The sequence below is a fragment of the Equus przewalskii genome, chromosome 25 (genome assembly GCF_037783145.1).
Source record: "Equus przewalskii isolate Varuska chromosome 25, EquPr2, whole genome shotgun sequence".
Lineage (NCBI taxonomy): Eukaryota > Metazoa > Chordata > Mammalia > Perissodactyla > Equidae > Equus > Equus przewalskii.
In genome coordinates this window covers 44845952-44864174 of record NC_091855.1, presented here as the reverse complement: position 1 = coordinate 44864174, position 18223 = coordinate 44845952, and the positions used below count along the sequence as shown (strand labels likewise).

Here is an 18223-nt window from a genome sequence, read left to right as displayed (position 1 = left end):
AGGATAAGGTGTAATAGCTAAAGGGTTCGATGTTTCTTTCTGAGGAGATGAAAATGTTTTAAAATTGGCTATGGTGAGGGCTGCACATCTACGTGAATATACCAAAAACTACTGAATTGTACATTTTAAATGAGTATATTGTACACTGTGTGAATTTTATCTCAATACAGGCATTTTAAAATGAGGGGGAAAAAGGAAGGAGAATGGAGAGAACTTAGGGACAAGTGCAGTGAGTTCCTTGTTAACCACAAAGGTAATAGGTGCAAGTCAGAGAATACTTTCTTAAGATAACAAATATCAGAAGCCTATGTAAGGGAAAAGAAGACTATAGGCCTTATATACAAGTATTAAAAGTAACCACTAAAACAAAATTATAAACCTTCCTGAATACCAAGAAAGAATTTAAAAAAAGAAAAGGAAAGATCACATAGCAAATATGACATATCTGAGATTAAATGCATCAATCATATCAATAAACATGGACAGCTGAACTCAGTGAGCAAAAGAAAAAAACATGACTGGCTCACACAGCAAAATCAAGTCTATCTATGCAAAAGACACAACCCAGCAACTCAGAACAGAGTGAAAACAAAGGGGTGGCAAAGGATTTGGAGGCAAAGACAAATAAAAGAAAGTAGGTGCTGCAGTCCTGACACATGACAAAGCAGAATTTAGAACCAACAGCAGGAAGCAAGACAAAGAAGGGCAGAAGACAATGCCACAGGCCATGGTTCACAGCAACACTCTGACAGAAACATCTACACACCAGAAAAATGGAGCAGCCCTCTTCAGGAAGCAGAAACCACCTATGATGGAGGAAGAAATAGAAATTCGTTAATAATAGGAGACTTTAACATACTATTCTCATTTCAAGACCAATCATATGGTCAAAAATAAATCAAAACATCTAAACAACAATCAATAGGGTGCATCTTATGGCCGTATGTCAAACTTTTCATTCTGATAATAGAAAATGGTCATTTCAAGTGTACACAGAATATTCATAACAACTGATCATATGTTAGATTACAAAAAACACGTAAGTTCCATGAAGCAGAAATAATACAAACAGGGAGTGACATCAGCAACATGGCGGTGTGAGCTCACCTGGGACTCTCTCCCCTCCAAATTACAACCAAAAAGAGCAATTGCTTTCCAACCAAAGGAAAAAATCCTATTAACAGAAATGGTGGGAGATCCACAGCAGCCAAACAACGGACGGCAGAGAGGCTGGAGCCGCCCTTGGAGGATCTGGAACGGGGTAGGAGAGAACTTCGCTCCGTCCCCTAGAGACTGGGATCGCTGCAGTGGGGGAGGGAAGGAGCGGGTGAGGGGCCACGCATCCAGGGATTGTCCAGGTCTCCCACTGCCCATGTAGTAGAAATCCTCTAACAGGGGAAAGCTTCCAAGTGCGGGGACCCCATCAAGCCAGGGCCCCAGGAAACCAGAGAGCCAGAGCTGATCCGAATCCAGGTCTGCATGCAAGAGAAAGTGCCCCACCTCCCCCAACCAGCGCTGCACACAGCCATCACAGCTGAAGGCGGAGGGCTCAGAACATGCGGCTCTCAGCCCCCATCTAGTGGCAACAGGCTGTAACTGCAACCAAATAATAGCATCATGTGCAAAAACCGCACCTCTACCATCCAGCAATTTATAAAAGCTCCAGTCCAAAAGGAAAACAATAAAAACACAGAAGTATGTCCTGAGGACTTGGAAATAGGTAAACTAAGTGAAAATGAGTTCAAAATAGCTATCATCAAAATACTCAATGAGGTAAAGGGAAGTATGGAAACAACTCAACGAGTTCTGGAGTTACTTCACAAAAGAGGTTGAAACTATAAAGAACCAATCAGAAATACTATAGATGAAAAAATACAATGGATCAGATAAAACAGAATACGTATTCCCTGAATGCCCACGTAGACACCATAGAGGAGCAAATTAGAATAATCGAAGACAGACAGGCTGAATGGCTCCAGAAAGAGGAAGAAAGAGAATGAAGAATTTTAAAAAATGAACAGAATCTCAGAGAAATAGCTGACTCAATGTGAAAATGCAACTTAAAAATCATTGGAATTCCTGAGGGCGTGGAAAAGGAAAATGGAGCAGAAAGTGTGCTCAACGAAATAATAGAGGAGAACTTCCCAAATCCAGGGATTGAGAGAGAAATGTGTGTGGAGGAAGCTTTGAGATCTCCTAGATTTGTCAATGTAAAAAGACGTACTGCAAGGCATATAGTAGTAAAATTGGCAAAAATGAATGACAAAGAAAGAATACGCAGGGCAGCAAGGCTGAAGAAAATAACCTACAATACTCTATCCAGCAAAAATAGCCTTCAGATATGAGGAAGAAATTAAATCTTTTCCAGACAAACAAAAGGTAAGGGACTTTGTAATCACAAGACCTCCACTACAAGAAATCCTCAAGAAGGCTCTCATACCTGAAAAAAGAAAAAAGGGAGTAAGGGGTCACAAAACACAGAGTAGGGAGACAAATAGATAGAATCTGAACAGGATAGCAAAGATTCAACTATAGCATTAGGATAAAGGGAAGGAAATCACCAAAGCAAAGACAATTTTAGCACTCTAACCACAAACTCACAACACAAGTTGGAATAAGAGATAAAAATAATAATTTAGAAGGGGAGGAGGAAAGGGACTGAAACAGTCTAGGCTAAGGAAGTAAGAGACCACCAGAAAATGGACTATGTTATACACGAGATTCTGAATACAAACCTCAGGGTAGCCAACATAAATAAGGAAAAATCTAACAAACCCAGCATAAGAAATTGCAGAAGTCAACGTGTAGACTAAAACACACAGGACAAGAAACAAAGGAAACAGAGGAAAACCGGATAACAAGCGACAGAATGACAGCATTAAGCCCTCATGCATCAATAATCACCCTCAATGTAAACAGACTGAACTCTCCAATAAAAAGACACAGAGTGGCAAAATGGATTAAAGAACAAGATCCAACAATTTGTTGCCTCCAGGAAACACACCTCAGCCCCAAGGACAAACACATGCTCAGAGTGAAGGGGTGGAGGACAATACTCCAAGCTAATAGCAAACAAAAGAAAGCAGGTGTCGGAACACTTATATCAGACAAAACAGACTTCAAGATAAGGCAGGTAAAGAGAGACATAGAGGGCCAATATATAATGATCAAAGGGACACTTCATCAAGAAGAAATAACACTTATAAATATCTATGCACCCAACACAGGAGCACCAAAGTTCATAAAGCAACTATTAACAAACCTAAAAGAAGATATCGAAAATAACACAATAATTGTAGGAGACCTCAACACCCCACTCACATCAATGGACAGATCATCCAGACAGAAAATCAACAGAGAAACAGTGGAGCTAAATGAAAAGCTAAAACAGTTGGACTTAATAGACATATACAGAATGCTCCATCCAAAAACAGCAGAATACACATTCTTCTCAAGCACACATGGAACATTCTCAAGGATAGACCATATGTTGTGAAACAAGGCAAGCCTCTACAAATTTAAAAAAATTGAAATAATAACAAGCATCTTCTCCGATCATAATGCTATAAGGCTAGAAATTAATTACAAGAAAAAAGCTGAGAAAGGCACAAGGATGTGGAGACTAAACAATATGCTATTGAATAAGCAATGGATCATTGAAGAAATTAAAGAAGAAATAAAAAAATACCTGGAGACAAATGAAAATGCTAACATGCCATACCAACTCATATGGGATACAGCAAAAGCTGTATTAAGAGGAAAATTCATCGCAATACAGACACATCTTAACAAACAAGAAAAATCCCAAATCAGCAATCTTAAACTACACCTAACTGAAGTAGAGAAAGAAGAACAAACAAAGCCCAAAGTCAGCAGAAGGAGAGAAATAATAAAATCAGAGCAGAAATAAATGCTATTGAAACAAATAAGGCAGTAGAAAGGATCAATGAAACAAAGAGCTGGTTCTTTGAGAAGATAAATAAAACTGACAAACCCCTAGCCAGACTTACAAAGAAAAAAAGGGAGAAAGCTCAAATAAACAAAATCAGAAATGAAAGAGGAGAAATAACAGACTGGAGAAATACAACAATTATAAGACAATACTACGAAAAACTATATGCCAGCAAAATGGATAACCTAGAGGAAATGGATAAATTCTTAAGACTCCTACAATCTCCCAAAGCTCACTCAAGAAGAAGCAGACAATTTGAACAGACCAGTCACAAGGAAAGAGATTGAAACAGCAATCAAAAACATCCCAAAGAATAAAACCCCAAGACCAGATGGCTTTCCTGGGGAATTCTACCAAACTTTCAGAGAGGATTTAATACCTATCCTTTTCAAGCTATTCCAAAAAATTAGGGAGGATGGAACACTTCCTAACACATTCTATGAGGCCAACATCATGCTGATACCAAAACCTGACAAGGACAGCACAAAAAAGGAGAACTACAGGCCAATACTGCTGATGAACATAGATGCAAAAATTCTTAACAAAATTTTGGCAACCCGAATTCAGCAATTCATCAAAAGGATCATACATCATGATCAAGTGGGATTCATACCAGGGACACAGGGATGGTTCAACATCTGCAAATCAATCAACGTGATCCACCAATCAACAAAGTGAGGAATAAAAACCACATGATCATCTCAATAGATGCAGAGAAAGCATTTGACAAGATCCAACAGCCATTTATGACAAAAACTCTGAACAAAATGGGCATAGAAGGAAACTACCTCAACACAATAAAGGTCATATATGACAAACCCACAGCCAACATCATACTCAGGCAAAAACTGAGCACCATCCCCCTGAGAACAGGAACAAGACGAGGATGCCCTCTATCACCACTCTTATTTAACATAGTACTGGAGGTCCTGGCCAGAGCAATCAGGCAAGAGAAAGGAATAAAAGGAATCCAAATAGGGAGGGAAGAAGTGAAACTCTCGCTGTTTGCAGACGACATGGTCTTACATATAGAAAACCACAAAGAATCCATTGGAAAACTTTTAGAAGTAATCAACAACTACAGCAAAGTTGCAGGGTATAAAATCAATTTACATAAATCAGTAGCATTTCTATACTCTAATAACAAACTAACAGAAAAAGAACTCAAGAACACAATACCATTCACAATCGCAACAAAAAGAATAAAATACCTCGGGGGTGAATTTAACTAAGGAGGTGAAGGACCTATACAATGAAAATTACAAGGCTTTTCTGAAAGAAATGGACGACAACATAAAGAGATGGAAAGACATTCCATGCACAAGCATTGGAAGAATAAACACAGTTAAAATGTCCATACTACCTAAAGCAATCTACAGATTCAATGCCATCCCAATCAGAATCATAGAACAAAGAATCCTAAAATTCATATGGGGCAACAAAATACCCCGAATTGCTAAAGCAATCCTGAGAAAAAAGAACACAACTGGAGGTATCACAATCCCTGACTTCAAAACATACTACAAAGCTACAGTAATCAAAACAGCATGGTACTAGTACAAAAACAGGTGCACAGATCAATGGAACAGAATTGAAAGTCCAGAAATAAAACCACACATCTATGGACAGCTAATCTTCGACAAAGGAGCTGAGGGCATACAATGGAGAAAAGAAAGTCTTTTCAACAAATGGTGCTGGGAAAACGGGAAAGCCACATGGAAAAGAATGAAAATTGACCATTCTTTTTCACCATTCACCAAAATAAACTCAAAATGGATCAAAGACCTAAAGCTGAGACCTGAAACCATAAGGCTTCTAGAAGAAAATGTAGGCAGTACACTCTTTGACATCAGTATTAAAAGGATCTTTTTGGACACCATGTCTCCTCAGACAAGGGAAACAATAGAAAGAATAAACAAATGGGACTTCATCAGACTAAAGAGCTTCTTCAAGGCAAATGAAAACAGGATTGAAACAGAAAAACAACCCACTAACTGGGATAAAATATTTGCAAGTAATACATCTGACAAAGGCTTAATATCCATGATGTATAAAGAACTCACACAACTCAACAACAAAAAATTAAACAACCCGATCAAAAAAATGGGCTGGAGACATGAACAGATATTTCTCCAAATAAGATATACAGATGGCCAATAGGCACATGAAAAGATGTTCATCATCGCTAATCATCAGGGAAATGCAAATCAAAACTACACTAAGATATCACCTTACACCCATTAGAATGACAAAAATAACTGAAACAAATAGTAACAAATGTTGGAGAGGTTGTGGAGAAAAAGGAACCCTCATACACTGCTGGTGGGAATGCAAACTGGTGCAGCCACTATGGAAAACAGTATGGAGATTCCTCAAAAAATTAAAAATAGAACTACCATACGATCCAGCTATCCCACTACTGGGTATCTATCCAAAGAGCTTGAAGTCAGCAATTCCAAAAGTCCCATGCACCCCAATGTTCCCTGCAGCATTGTTTACAATAGCCAAGACGTGGAAGCAACCTAAGTGCCCATAAACAGATGACTGCATAAAGAAGATATAGTATATACATACAATGGAATACTACTCAGCCGTAAAAAAAAAAACAAAATCGTCCCATTTGCAACAACATGGATGGACCTTGAGGGAATTATGTTAAGTGAAATAAGCCAGATAGAGAAGGACAATCTCTGTATGACTCCACTCATATGAGGAATTTAAACATGTGGACAAAGAGAACAGATTAGTGGCTACCAGAGGAAAGGTGGGGTGGGGGGTGGGCTCAAAGGGTGAAGGGGTGCACCTACAACATGAGTGACAGACAATAATGTACAATTGAAATTTCACAAGATTGTAACCTATCATTAACTCAATAAAAAAATAATAAAAAGAATAATACAAACAATATTTTATGATCATAACTCCATCAAACTTGACATTATTAATAAAAAATGTTTAAAGGCTCTTTTATGAGAAAATTTAAATTTCTCTATTAAAAACTCTTGGGTCAAAGGGGAAACATAAGCCAAAATTTAGGCTGTCTCAAAAATAATCACAAAAACAGTACATATCAACATATATGGGACAATCACAGAAGTGACCAGATAAAAAATCATGGATTAAATATGTATATCAACAAAACGAAAGGATGAAAATAAAATAATTAAACTTTTAATTTAAAAAGTTAGAGGGGCTGGCGACATGGCCGAGTGGTTGGGTTCGCACGCTCTGTTTCAGTGGCCCAGGGTTTCACTGGTTCAAATCCTGGGTGCGGATATGGCACCACTTGTCAGGCCACGCTGGTGCAGTGTCCCACATGCCACAACTAGAAGGACCCACAACTAAAAATACACAACTATGTACTGGGGGGCTTTGGGAGAAAAAGGAAAAATAAAATCTTTAAAAAGAAAAATTAAAAAAAAGTTAGAAAACAATAACGAAGTAAAACAAAAAAGCAGAAGAAAGAAAATTATCGTAAAAGCAAACAATGACTTAGGAAAGAGAAAGAGAATAACAAATTAAAATCTGATTCATTACAATGTTTTGAGTAGGTAGCTAATAAATAAGTTAACCTGGCGGTAAAATAAATACCAAGCAGAGAGAATGATTATTTCAAGTAACATCTGAAAACAGATCTCCCTGACTGTCTATCAGGTAGGATGTATTCTAAGAACAAAAGGAACATCCAAGAAAGTTTATATTCACTCAGTAGGGTTAGTTTTAGAAGGAATATCACTATTATACTTTTATATTATAATAATATAATAATATAATAATATTAGAAGGAATATCACTATTATACTTTTGAAACTTATTTTATTATTATGGAGAAAACAAATAATGTTCTTAACAACCAAGAGATTCTGTGTTTAAGAAAAAGCACTAAAAAGTATGAAAGAAAGTTAAAAACAATGTTAAATCTGAACTGAAATTCAACGTGACTTCATAGTATTTTAAAAATACATTTCCAGCTATTTCCACTGAAAAGGCTTAGAAGCAATGACACTCCAGTAGCAATGGGTGCACCCAGAGTCCAGATCTTGATTTCTAAAAACATTCTTCACCACAGGAATCTGGTTCCTTGTAGAAACAGACAGTTCCTGATCTAGGACAGAGAAAGAAGGTAAATAGCTTGGACCATCTTGAGCAGAAAGCAAGTAATTGCACTATGACTGAGGGAGTCATGTCAAAGGACACAGAGTCGGCTTAAAAAGGTTCTCAGTGGCCAAACTTTGGAGAATTGATCATGAAAAAAGAACACTGTAATTAACTTTGACATTTTAAATAAATAAAAATCCATGAGTCTCAAGAGAATGAGAAAACAAGCCACAGACTGAGAGAAAACATTTGCAAAAGACATATATGATATAAAAAACTGTCGTTCAAAATATATACAGAACTCTTAACACTCAACAAAAAGACAGGGCTGGCCAGGTGGCACAGTGGTTGAGTTCGCGCAGTCTGCTTTGGTGGCCCAGGGGTTTGCAGGTTCAGATCCTGGGCACAGACCTACACACCACTCATCAAGGCATGCCATTGGCAGCATCCCACATCAAAAATAGAGGAAGTTCGCATGCTCCGCTTTGGCAGCCCAGGGTTTCACCGGTTCAGATCCTGGGCACAGACATGACACCGCTCATCAAGCCATGCTGAGGCAGCATCCCACATGCCACAACTAGAAGGACCCACAACTAAAAATATACAACTATATACCGGGGATGCTTTGGGGAGAAAAAGGAAAAATAAAATCTTTAAAAAAAAAAAAAAAAAAGAGGAAGACTGGCACAGATGTTAGCTCAGGGACAATCTTCCTAAAAAAAAAACAACCTCAACAAAAAGAAAATGAACAACCCAATTTAAAAAATGAGCAAAAGACCTGAACAGACACATCATCAAAGAAGACATACAGAAATCAAACATCTGAAAAGATGCTACATATCACGTCATTAGGTAAATGCAAATTAAAACGAGATACCACTACACAACCTTTAGAATGGCCAAAATCTGGAACCCTGACACCACCAAATGCTGACAAGAATGTGGTGCAACAGGAACTCCCATTCATTGCTGGTGGGAATGCAAAATGGTACGACCACTTCGGAAGACAGTCTGGCAGTTTCTTACAAAACTAAACAAACTCTTACCATATGATCTAGCAATCATGTTCCTTGGTACTTACTCAAGGAAGTTGAAAACTTACCACCACACAATAACCTGCACACGGATGTTTACAGTGGCTTTATTCACAATTGCCAAAACTCAGAAGCAACCAAGACATCCTTCAGTAGGTGAATGGATAAACTGTGGTATGTCCACACAATCGAATATTATTTAGTGATAAAAAGAAATGAGCTATCAAGCCCTGAAAAGACATGGATGCATTAAATGCACAGTAGAGGAAGGGATGAGTAGATGCAGCACAGGATTTTTAGGGCAATGAACTTACTCTGTATGGTACAACAATGGTGGATACATGTTATTATAAATTTGTCCAAGTCCACACAAGAGTGAACCCTGATGCAAACTATGGACTCTGGGTGATCATGATGTGTCAATGCAGGTTCCTCAGTTGTAACAAATATCCCACTGTGGTGCAAGATATTGATAGTAGGGGAGGTTATGCATATGCAGAGGAGGGGGTATACGAGAACTCTTTCAGTTCAATTTTGCTTTGAATCTAAAACTGCTTTAAAAAATAAACTCTATTTAAAATAAAAAAAATCTCATGAGTCCATTGTGACCTTAAAAGAAAGAGAGAGAGATGGGGAGAAAAGAGGCAAGGCAATAAAAGGAAAATTCCTCTTTACAGAGTAATCTCAGGGAATAAATAAGAACAAATGATAAAATTAGAACATCACTAACATAATAATTGACTCAGACAAGATAATAACTGGATGCTAAAGCTATCAATGAGAGGTTGTTGGGTAGCAACAAGGATACCAATGTTCAGAATCCCTAAGGCCAAGGAATCTCGGGCAAGATCAACAAAAAGAAATCCACACCTACTCACAGCAGTCCAACTCCAGAAGGTCAAAGACAGAGAATCTGGCAGAAAGTCAGCCAGAGCAAAAGGCAGACTTACCCACAAGGAACAGTTAGACCAAAAGGTGGCTTCTCACCACAGCATGAGAAGCCAGAAGATTATGGGAACACATTGTCAAAACATAGAAAGAACGATAAATATGGGTGCATTTAATACACGTAAATTATATGTCACTCAAGTTATTTAAATTAAAACATAGAAAAAGTAGAAGTATGGAGAGAATTAAATTGCAACCTAAATTTTGTACCTAACAAAACTGTATTCCAAGAATGAGAGCGAAATAAAGACATTTTCAGCTAAATAAAAACTGAGAATATTTACCAATAGACTCTGAAAGAAACTTTTGAAGGATATACTTTAGAAAGAATAAAAATTATCTAAGAAGGAAAACCTAAGACGTAAGATAGAATGATGAATAAATGACATATATTGGGTAAATCTAAGCACACTGATGATATGAAAAATAAAAATTTGTGGGAGCTTAAAAACAGAGCCAAGATAGTACACAATTGCATGTAAGCTGCAAGGAGCACAGAACTGGAATGCAGCACCTTGTTCCAAGGCATTGTACAGGAGGAACATAAGACAATGAGTAACTTTACACTTCAGGTACGTTTCACAACTAGTGACTAAAAGAAGGGAAATCCAGGATGTGTGTGCGTCTCAGGCCTATAAGAGAACAGCTGTCCCAGCAACGGAGTTCTGGCTGCCGTGAGGAGGCGGACTCTACATCCTCATCATTTGTTCTCCCAATATGAAAACTGTATCTAGGAGCTGTAGCAAAATAAGCACAGTAAAGGCTCATAATACAGCATAATCTTTTTAACATTATAGACCCTACTCACCACACATAATCTAAAATTGTTCCTAAGGGAAAATACATTCCAGGTTTCAGAACCAGCTAAACAAATGAATGTCTGGATGACAACAGGAGACTGCTGAGTCGGGGGTGTATCTTTCTAGCAAATGGAAAGAAAGACAAAGAAATGCTTTCCACGGTTGCTCCTAACACAGCCCTTTAAGTTTTATCTCAGGACTGTGAGTGACATGACTTCTGCATGTGTGGAAAAACTATTCTATCCTCAGGCTGTGGTTTTGGCTCTCAAAACTGTCAGTCCTAGGGGGCCAGCCCCATGGCCGAGTGGTTAAGTTCATGCACTCTGCTTCAGCGACCCAGGATTTCACTGGTTTGGATCCTGGGTGCAAACATGGCACCGCTCATCAAGCCATGCTGAGGGGGGTGTCCCACATGCCAAAACTAGAAGGACACACAACTATAAATATGCAACTATGTACTGGGGGCCTTTGGGGAGAAAAAGGAAAAATAAAATCTTCAAAAAGAAAATGTCAGTCCTAAAACTATACCTGGCATGGTTTCAACTACTTTAAAGTGGAAATTCCAGTAAAAAATTTACAAGATATTAACTTTATTTTAAAATACATGCACTGACTACTGAAAAAGTATCTACAATTATATCTCAATATTATAAAAACACTACAAAGTTTCAAAGTGAATAACATATTTTTTAAATCATACATATGTTAAAGTACATTGCCAGTTGGAGTTTCTCTTACCCACTCTCTTTCATATCCAAGTCATCGAACATCTGAATTAAGGAGACAGCAACTTCATATATATCCTTAGTTATCACCGGCTCCTCTAGGAGATGAGGAGAGAGCTAAAAACAGGAAAAGAAAAAAAGGCTGGAATACCAAAATAGAATTACGAAAGAAATTCTGGGGTTAAATGGGTGATTCTCTCCTTTAGTACATCACTGTAATAAATACCCCAAATAAAAATAATATCATTTGTAGCCACTATTTAAGCATCTGCTAAGTGTCAAGCACTACTCAAGGCACCCAACATACACGGAATGTTCCAGCACCTCCCCTGATGCCATGACTGCAGCAAGGATGGAGGTAGAGTACAAACACACAGTCAGAGGTAAAATGCCTGGCAGGAAATCATAGAATGAGGGGCTCCCAACGTCTCTGGAACCAGGAGGAGTTCCCGATCCCAGATCCAGCTCTTCCTCTCCATCAAACCGCCACCTCAAAGAGCCCTCAGACGGTGACGTTGATCCTGTGAGGGAAGCAGTCTTGAAAACCACAAGTACCAGGGAAAGGCACTATCCCTCCTGCCTCTGCCAGTTTACCACACTGCCACCTGGTGTTCCATGTGCCAAGGTTTAGGGGGTCACAGGACTACCTTTAATTGTGTATTAAAACAGAGCCAAACTGAGCCCAGTTCACTTTGAACTGCCTTCAAGCACCTCTGCAGAACGCTGGGGCTCAAGCACAAGGGCAAACTCCCCCTGAGTTTAGAATTACTGGTCTGAGCTGACGGCTTTCATGGGACTGAGGCTACTGCTATGTAAGAATCTCTACAATATCCAGCATGACAGTTATGTCATAATTTCCATAAAATCTATCTTATATCCATACTGGGCTTTTTTCACTAAGTGTAAGAAGGCTTTTTTGTTTAATAATTTTACTTACCAAGTACTGTGTGCAGGACATAGCATTTGATTTTGTGAAGGACACAACAAAAGAAGCCTTCAAGTGATGAGAAGTTAGCCATAAACACAAACTTTTTTCCAATTTTTACATAGAGTAAATTAAGTCAGCTAGTATTTAAATAATCCAATTTTCATTATTATTACAATTCTACTAATATAAATATGACAAATTGCCCTTTAACCAATAATTTTGCAGAAGCATGCTTAATAAATCCTTTCTTGATCTTCAACCTTTACCTTAAATAACTCTCTTTATCTAAACAATAACCAATATTTACCATAACACAATTGTACAAAAAAGAAATAGAAAAAAAGGTATACTTTTCACAAACTGCAACACTGTCGTCCAAACCCATCCAGAATTGTTTTCCTACAAACAAACAAGCCATGGAAAAACCACATCATCAACTCACAAGTAATTTCACTGAATTCTAGAATCTAAGCCCAGAGACTGTTTCTTAGACACACAGCTAAGCTACCAAATATAACTATGCTTTCTCTAAGCCAATCTTGACACAGGTGACAAAGGAAATACACCAGTCATGGCCTACTGATGCAGCTGTTGAACTTGTCCCCTCCATGTGCGGGAATCGAGGGAACACAACAGACAGGGCATCTGCTCTCCTGAACAACACAGTGTGGTCCGAGAAAAGAAACAGGCAGACAAGTCAAAGTGTCCGATGTCACATGGAATGCTCTGACAAAAAACAAACTAGGGGGCAGGGACAGGAATGTGGAGGGAAGTGCTATTATTCACACAGGCAGAGTAGGGGTGACTCTATCATTCCTACCACTATAGTGTTCAGTGACCATGACTTTGTCAACAGAATGAGGCAGAAGTGCCAGCGTTTCTGTGCCAAGCTGAGATCTTGGAACACTGCGTGTCTGCCTTGACCATGAGACAGTCATGCCCAGGCTAGCCAGTCCATCCCAAGAAGAGAATGAGAGATACGTGCAGCAAGTGAGAGAAGGGGTACTGCAGATGGTGGGGAAAATGAATGGTGCATTCAAATGAGGGAAAAAAAATGGAATTTCAACCCATCTCACATCATCCTCCAAAATCTCCTTTAAATGGACTACAGCAAAACAGTAAACAGGATTACATGAAAGCCACACTCTAGGGTGGAGGGATGTGGTCCAAAATAACACAGGGGGAGTCCTGGGAGATGGGCCTGCTTTACTTCTGGACTTAGGTTGTAGATTATGGATGTTCACAATTTCACCATAGCACACACTTACATTTTAAGTACTTTTCTAAAGATGGGTTTTTTTGCTATTAAAAAAGTTGAAAATAAAGGATGAAAAGGACTCTTCAAAGGACAGTGAAAGGAACAGCCAGAGTTGGTGACAGAAAGACCAGGAGGGCATCATGGGACCCAAGGGAAGGTGAGTTTCAAGAAAATCAAAGTGGCCAACAGTGTCAAACATTCCAGAGAGGTCAGGTCAGTTAGGGCTGAGCGCTCTTGATATAACCAGGAGTGACACTGGCAATGCCGTCTCAGCCGAGTGAGCACAGTGGAAGCCAGACTGCAACGAATAAAGAGTATGTGGGAGGTGGAAAAGAAGACAGTGGCATTCAGAAAGAGTTTGGCAAAAGCTAAGAAACATGGGACAAAAGGCGGGTGCTTTTTAAGACAAGAGAGACTCAGTTCTATGTAAATGTGAACAAAAAGGGAGAGTGGAGAAGGAGCTACTAAAGGTAAGAAGGTGGGGGAGCAGCAACTCACCCCTAAGAAGATGGGAAGGGGTGTACAACACAGGTGGGAAGGCTGATGCTCCACAGAAGGAAGGATGCTTCTCCCTTGAAACACTGAGTAGTGTGCTTAGGTCACATGACAGCATATAATAATAACAATAATAAAATTGGAATTTTAACAAAGGTCCTCTGATTCCAAACACCATATAACAGGATCTATACATTATTTTTGTAGTCTTAAAATTAATACATAGTTAAGCCTTGAGTATTCATTCATTGAAATATTTACTGAGCACCTATAAGATAGCAAAGACAGGACACTTGGTAAATAATGCTAATACCAGGGGCTGGCTCCATAGTGCACTGGTTACGTTCAGCGTGTTCTGATTTGGCGGCCTGGGGTTTGCAGGTTCAGATCCGGGGCACTGTTCATCAACCATGCTGTGGTGGCAACCCACATATTAAGAGGAGGAAGTCTGGCACAGATGTTAGCTCAGGGCTAATCTTCCTCAGCAAAAAAAAAATCTAACGCCAGGTACTCTTTAGCCTGCTGAACATAACCCACGCATGGCAAGGGGCCTTGGCTGCCCAGAAGCTGGGCTACCTTGACCACATGGTCTCAAAGGGCAAACGCCCAGGCCCGACTCCACTCCTCAACACATCCACAAGGAATTACCTAAGGTTTCTGAGCTCTGACACAGAACATAAAATAAATATCACCAGGAATGAATGAGATTTTGGCCAGCTGAAGAGAAGACTAGTAAACCATCATTATTCTCACATTCCAAAGTGGATCAGAAAATGCAAAATTTTTAAATGTTATAAATAAGTGCCCTCTCCCCTCCACCCTGAATACAGGCTGCACTTAGTGACTCATTTCCAAAGAGGACAGTAAGAAAAGGAGAGACATGTCCCTCCTGACCCTAGTTACATCTTGGGGGGGGGGGGGGGGCGGTGACAGACAACAAACAAACCGAAAGAAAAGGAGAGGAGAGTGATGTCATACAGCAAAGACTACCTTGGCCAAGAGATCAAGGGCAACATCACCAATCCTGAGACAAGATAGCACTTCACCCCCGTGGTCTCCCTCCCCAAAATCCATAACCCCCCCATAATCTAATCATGAGAAAAATTCCAATAGTAGGGCAACCTACAAAATACCTGACCAGTACTCCTGCAGTCAAAGTCATCAAGAATAGGAGGAGTCTGAGAAATCGTCACAGCCCAGAGGAGCCTAAGGAGACAAGACAACTAAAAGCAACGAGGGATCCTGGGGCAGAAGAAAGACACTGGGGGAAAACCAGTGAGATCCAAATAAACGGAGGATAGTGAACAGCAATGTGCCAGCGCTCCTTTCTTAGTTCTAACAGTTTTTTCCAAATGCTACAGAGTAAGTGTTAACTGTGGAATCTACGTGATGGGTATATGGGTGTTCTACAAAATGCTTTCAACTGTCTGTTCTTTTGAAATATTGTCACTTAAAAAGTTGTAAAAAAAAGAAGTGTTCCTTTTTCATGGGCACCACTGGCCACCCCCGCCCCCCGACATAATTAGATTTGACAAAGTATGTCTTCTTAGGTTAGGTGAAACCTACTCAACCAGCTCATTGTAGCAGAGACTACTGTTTACTTTAACATTACAAATGTTTTTAATAAACGTCAAACTCCTACACAGAGCAATTTGGCAGCATCCATCAAAATGACAAATGCATATATCCTCTGACCCAGCGACTCTGGTGCCAGGAACTTATATTTAGGAAGGCATACACAGGATTCTTCAACAGGGGCGTTTTACTCCCCAGGGGTGTCTAGAAACATTTCTGGCTGTCACAGTGGGGGCAGGGTAGCCCTACTTGCATCTAGAGGGTGGAGGCCAGGATGCTGCTAAACACCCTACAGTGGACAGGACTGCCCCCAGCACACAGAATTATCTGCCCCAAAATGTCAACAGTGCTGAGGCTGAGAAACCCCGGCCTACAGGACATACTTGGACATGTGCAAAGTTGTTCTCTGTAGCAGAATTTTTCAGAAGAAAAGCCCAGAAAGGTGGAGATGAGTTCAATTAAAAAAAAATAGTATATTCTCACAAAGGAATGTTATGAGTTCTAAAAAGGGAATGAAGAAACTACATACTGATATGAAAAGAAGTGACTAGGGAAGTGAAAAAAGCAAGGGCATGCAGAACGCCGTCATGTCTGTGAAGGAGACACAGCACATCCCTCCTTGCTTGTAGAGCCATAGGACATAACGCAGGACATAACAATAATGGCTTCCTCTTGTTGGGAGGGAGCTGGGCAGAGAGAGTATAGGAGAAGAAAGCTGCTTATACTTTCTGATTTTCAAATCCCCTAAATGTATTACCCATATTAAATCTACTGTGACTTTTCATAAGAATATATTATCATCATTCTTCACTGTTACCGCAACACAATCCTCCTTCAGTTTAGAGCAATACAACTCACAGCAGAAAATTTAATCAAAATAAAATTCCCTCCCACCCCCAACTGAATCTACAATTTTACAGCTGACTAAAATCTCACATTTTATTTTTCAGCATCAACAAAGTATGAAACCAGTCCCAGTCTTTTCACAGGGACATACAACATGAGTCTTCATGATGCTCAGAGAGCATAACAATAAACCCAGGAGCTTCCTTCCTCTTATTCTTCCCCAGTCCTGATCCATACCATCGCTCTGTTCTGATTTCAAGTTCCAGTAGAGCCTGGCAACTGTAGCTAATGAATGCAGGTTTCATCAAATACAAAAGCACGTTCACCATCAAAGAAACGATGCCTTCCAACATACCCTGCTGTGATGAACATGCTCCAAATCGTTGAGATAATACTCTTCAATTGAATGGGGCTTTCCTTCCACTTCAAAAACATATGCAGGGTTCATCTTGTTCTGAACAGGAACAGCAAAGTAATCTGCAAAATCTTTACAATTGATGGTGGCTGACATCAGGACTACCTACAGAATAAGAGAAACCATTAAAATAAACAAAATAATGATAATGATAACTGCTTTAATAACTTCTGAGACTTCAATGGAAGACATCGATTTAATCTCTAGTGTAAGACAAATTACTGCAGTATAAAGCATGCTCAGAGATGACAACTTTTCCTATTTCTCTTCAATCATTTTACCAAGCGAGAAACTCCCTATCTCCAATAAAGCTAAGTCATAACCATTTCTCTAAACAGAAACTTGGCACCAGAAAACTAACTGAAAACAGAATAAGTTACTAGATATTGTGTTCCAGCAAAATGAGAGAGGAAAGCAGCAAAGACAAAGACAAGAGATCCAGAAAAGCCTGGCTCTAGGCCAGGAATCTGGAGCCATCCTAGGACAACAGCTGTGCAGCAGCAGGGAGGAACCAGTCCAGACCGGAGTGGACCAGTGGAGGCTCAGGGACTGACTGCAGGGTTCACTTTTGCCAAAAAGCAAATATAGGATGATATTCTTAAGAAACTCAGCCATGAATGCCAGCAGCAGCATCCACAGCCCAGCAGATGTGCCCTGGCGGAGGCAGCAGCATTACGAAGGATCTGCACCATTCACCAGTCTCCAGAATGCTAAGCAAAGGGTGAACACGGCTACCTGCGGGCTGCTGCCCACCCACCGCATCCAGCAATTAGGATTTCTATAACGTAAATCTTATCAGAAAAGTAAAATATAGGCATTATCAGTACAGTTATTGGATAAACAAAATATCTGTATTTTCCCCTTCAATGTTAGACACAAATGGTAAAACCCATATTGATCAGAACTCACTTTGAATGAGATGCCTGAAGGAAGGCTCTGAGAAGCCACTTGGGGTGTAAGAGTGGCCCCATGGGGCACACCCCGTCACAGGAGATGATCCTAAACTATCTTCTAGGGACCAGTGAGGCTAGAAAACTGCAGGGCTTTTGTTCTGTTGAGGGAGCATGCAAACGTACGGCCAAATCTGGACTGCTGAAGGCAACAAAGATTTAGCTTTGCTACCAGCCTCGCCATCGTGTGCCCTCCCCC

General features: G+C 39.8%; 1 protein-coding gene across 3 annotated transcripts in view; it reads right to left on the bottom strand.

Annotated features, from left to right (window-relative positions):
- TDRD9 (tudor domain containing 9) overlaps nt 1-18223 on the bottom strand; it is a 119729-nt gene that overhangs the window by 69084 nt on the left and 32422 nt on the right. For all 3 annotated transcript variants that reach the window (XM_070593444.1, XM_070593446.1, XM_070593445.1), the window contains exons 7-8: nt 17015-17179; nt 11571-11674 (exon numbers count right to left, since the gene is read on the bottom strand). In XM_070593444.1, the coding sequence (XP_070449545.1) occupies nt 11571-11674; nt 17015-17179 (269 nt within the window). The remainder of the gene's footprint in view (nt 1-11570; nt 11675-17014; nt 17180-18223) is intronic.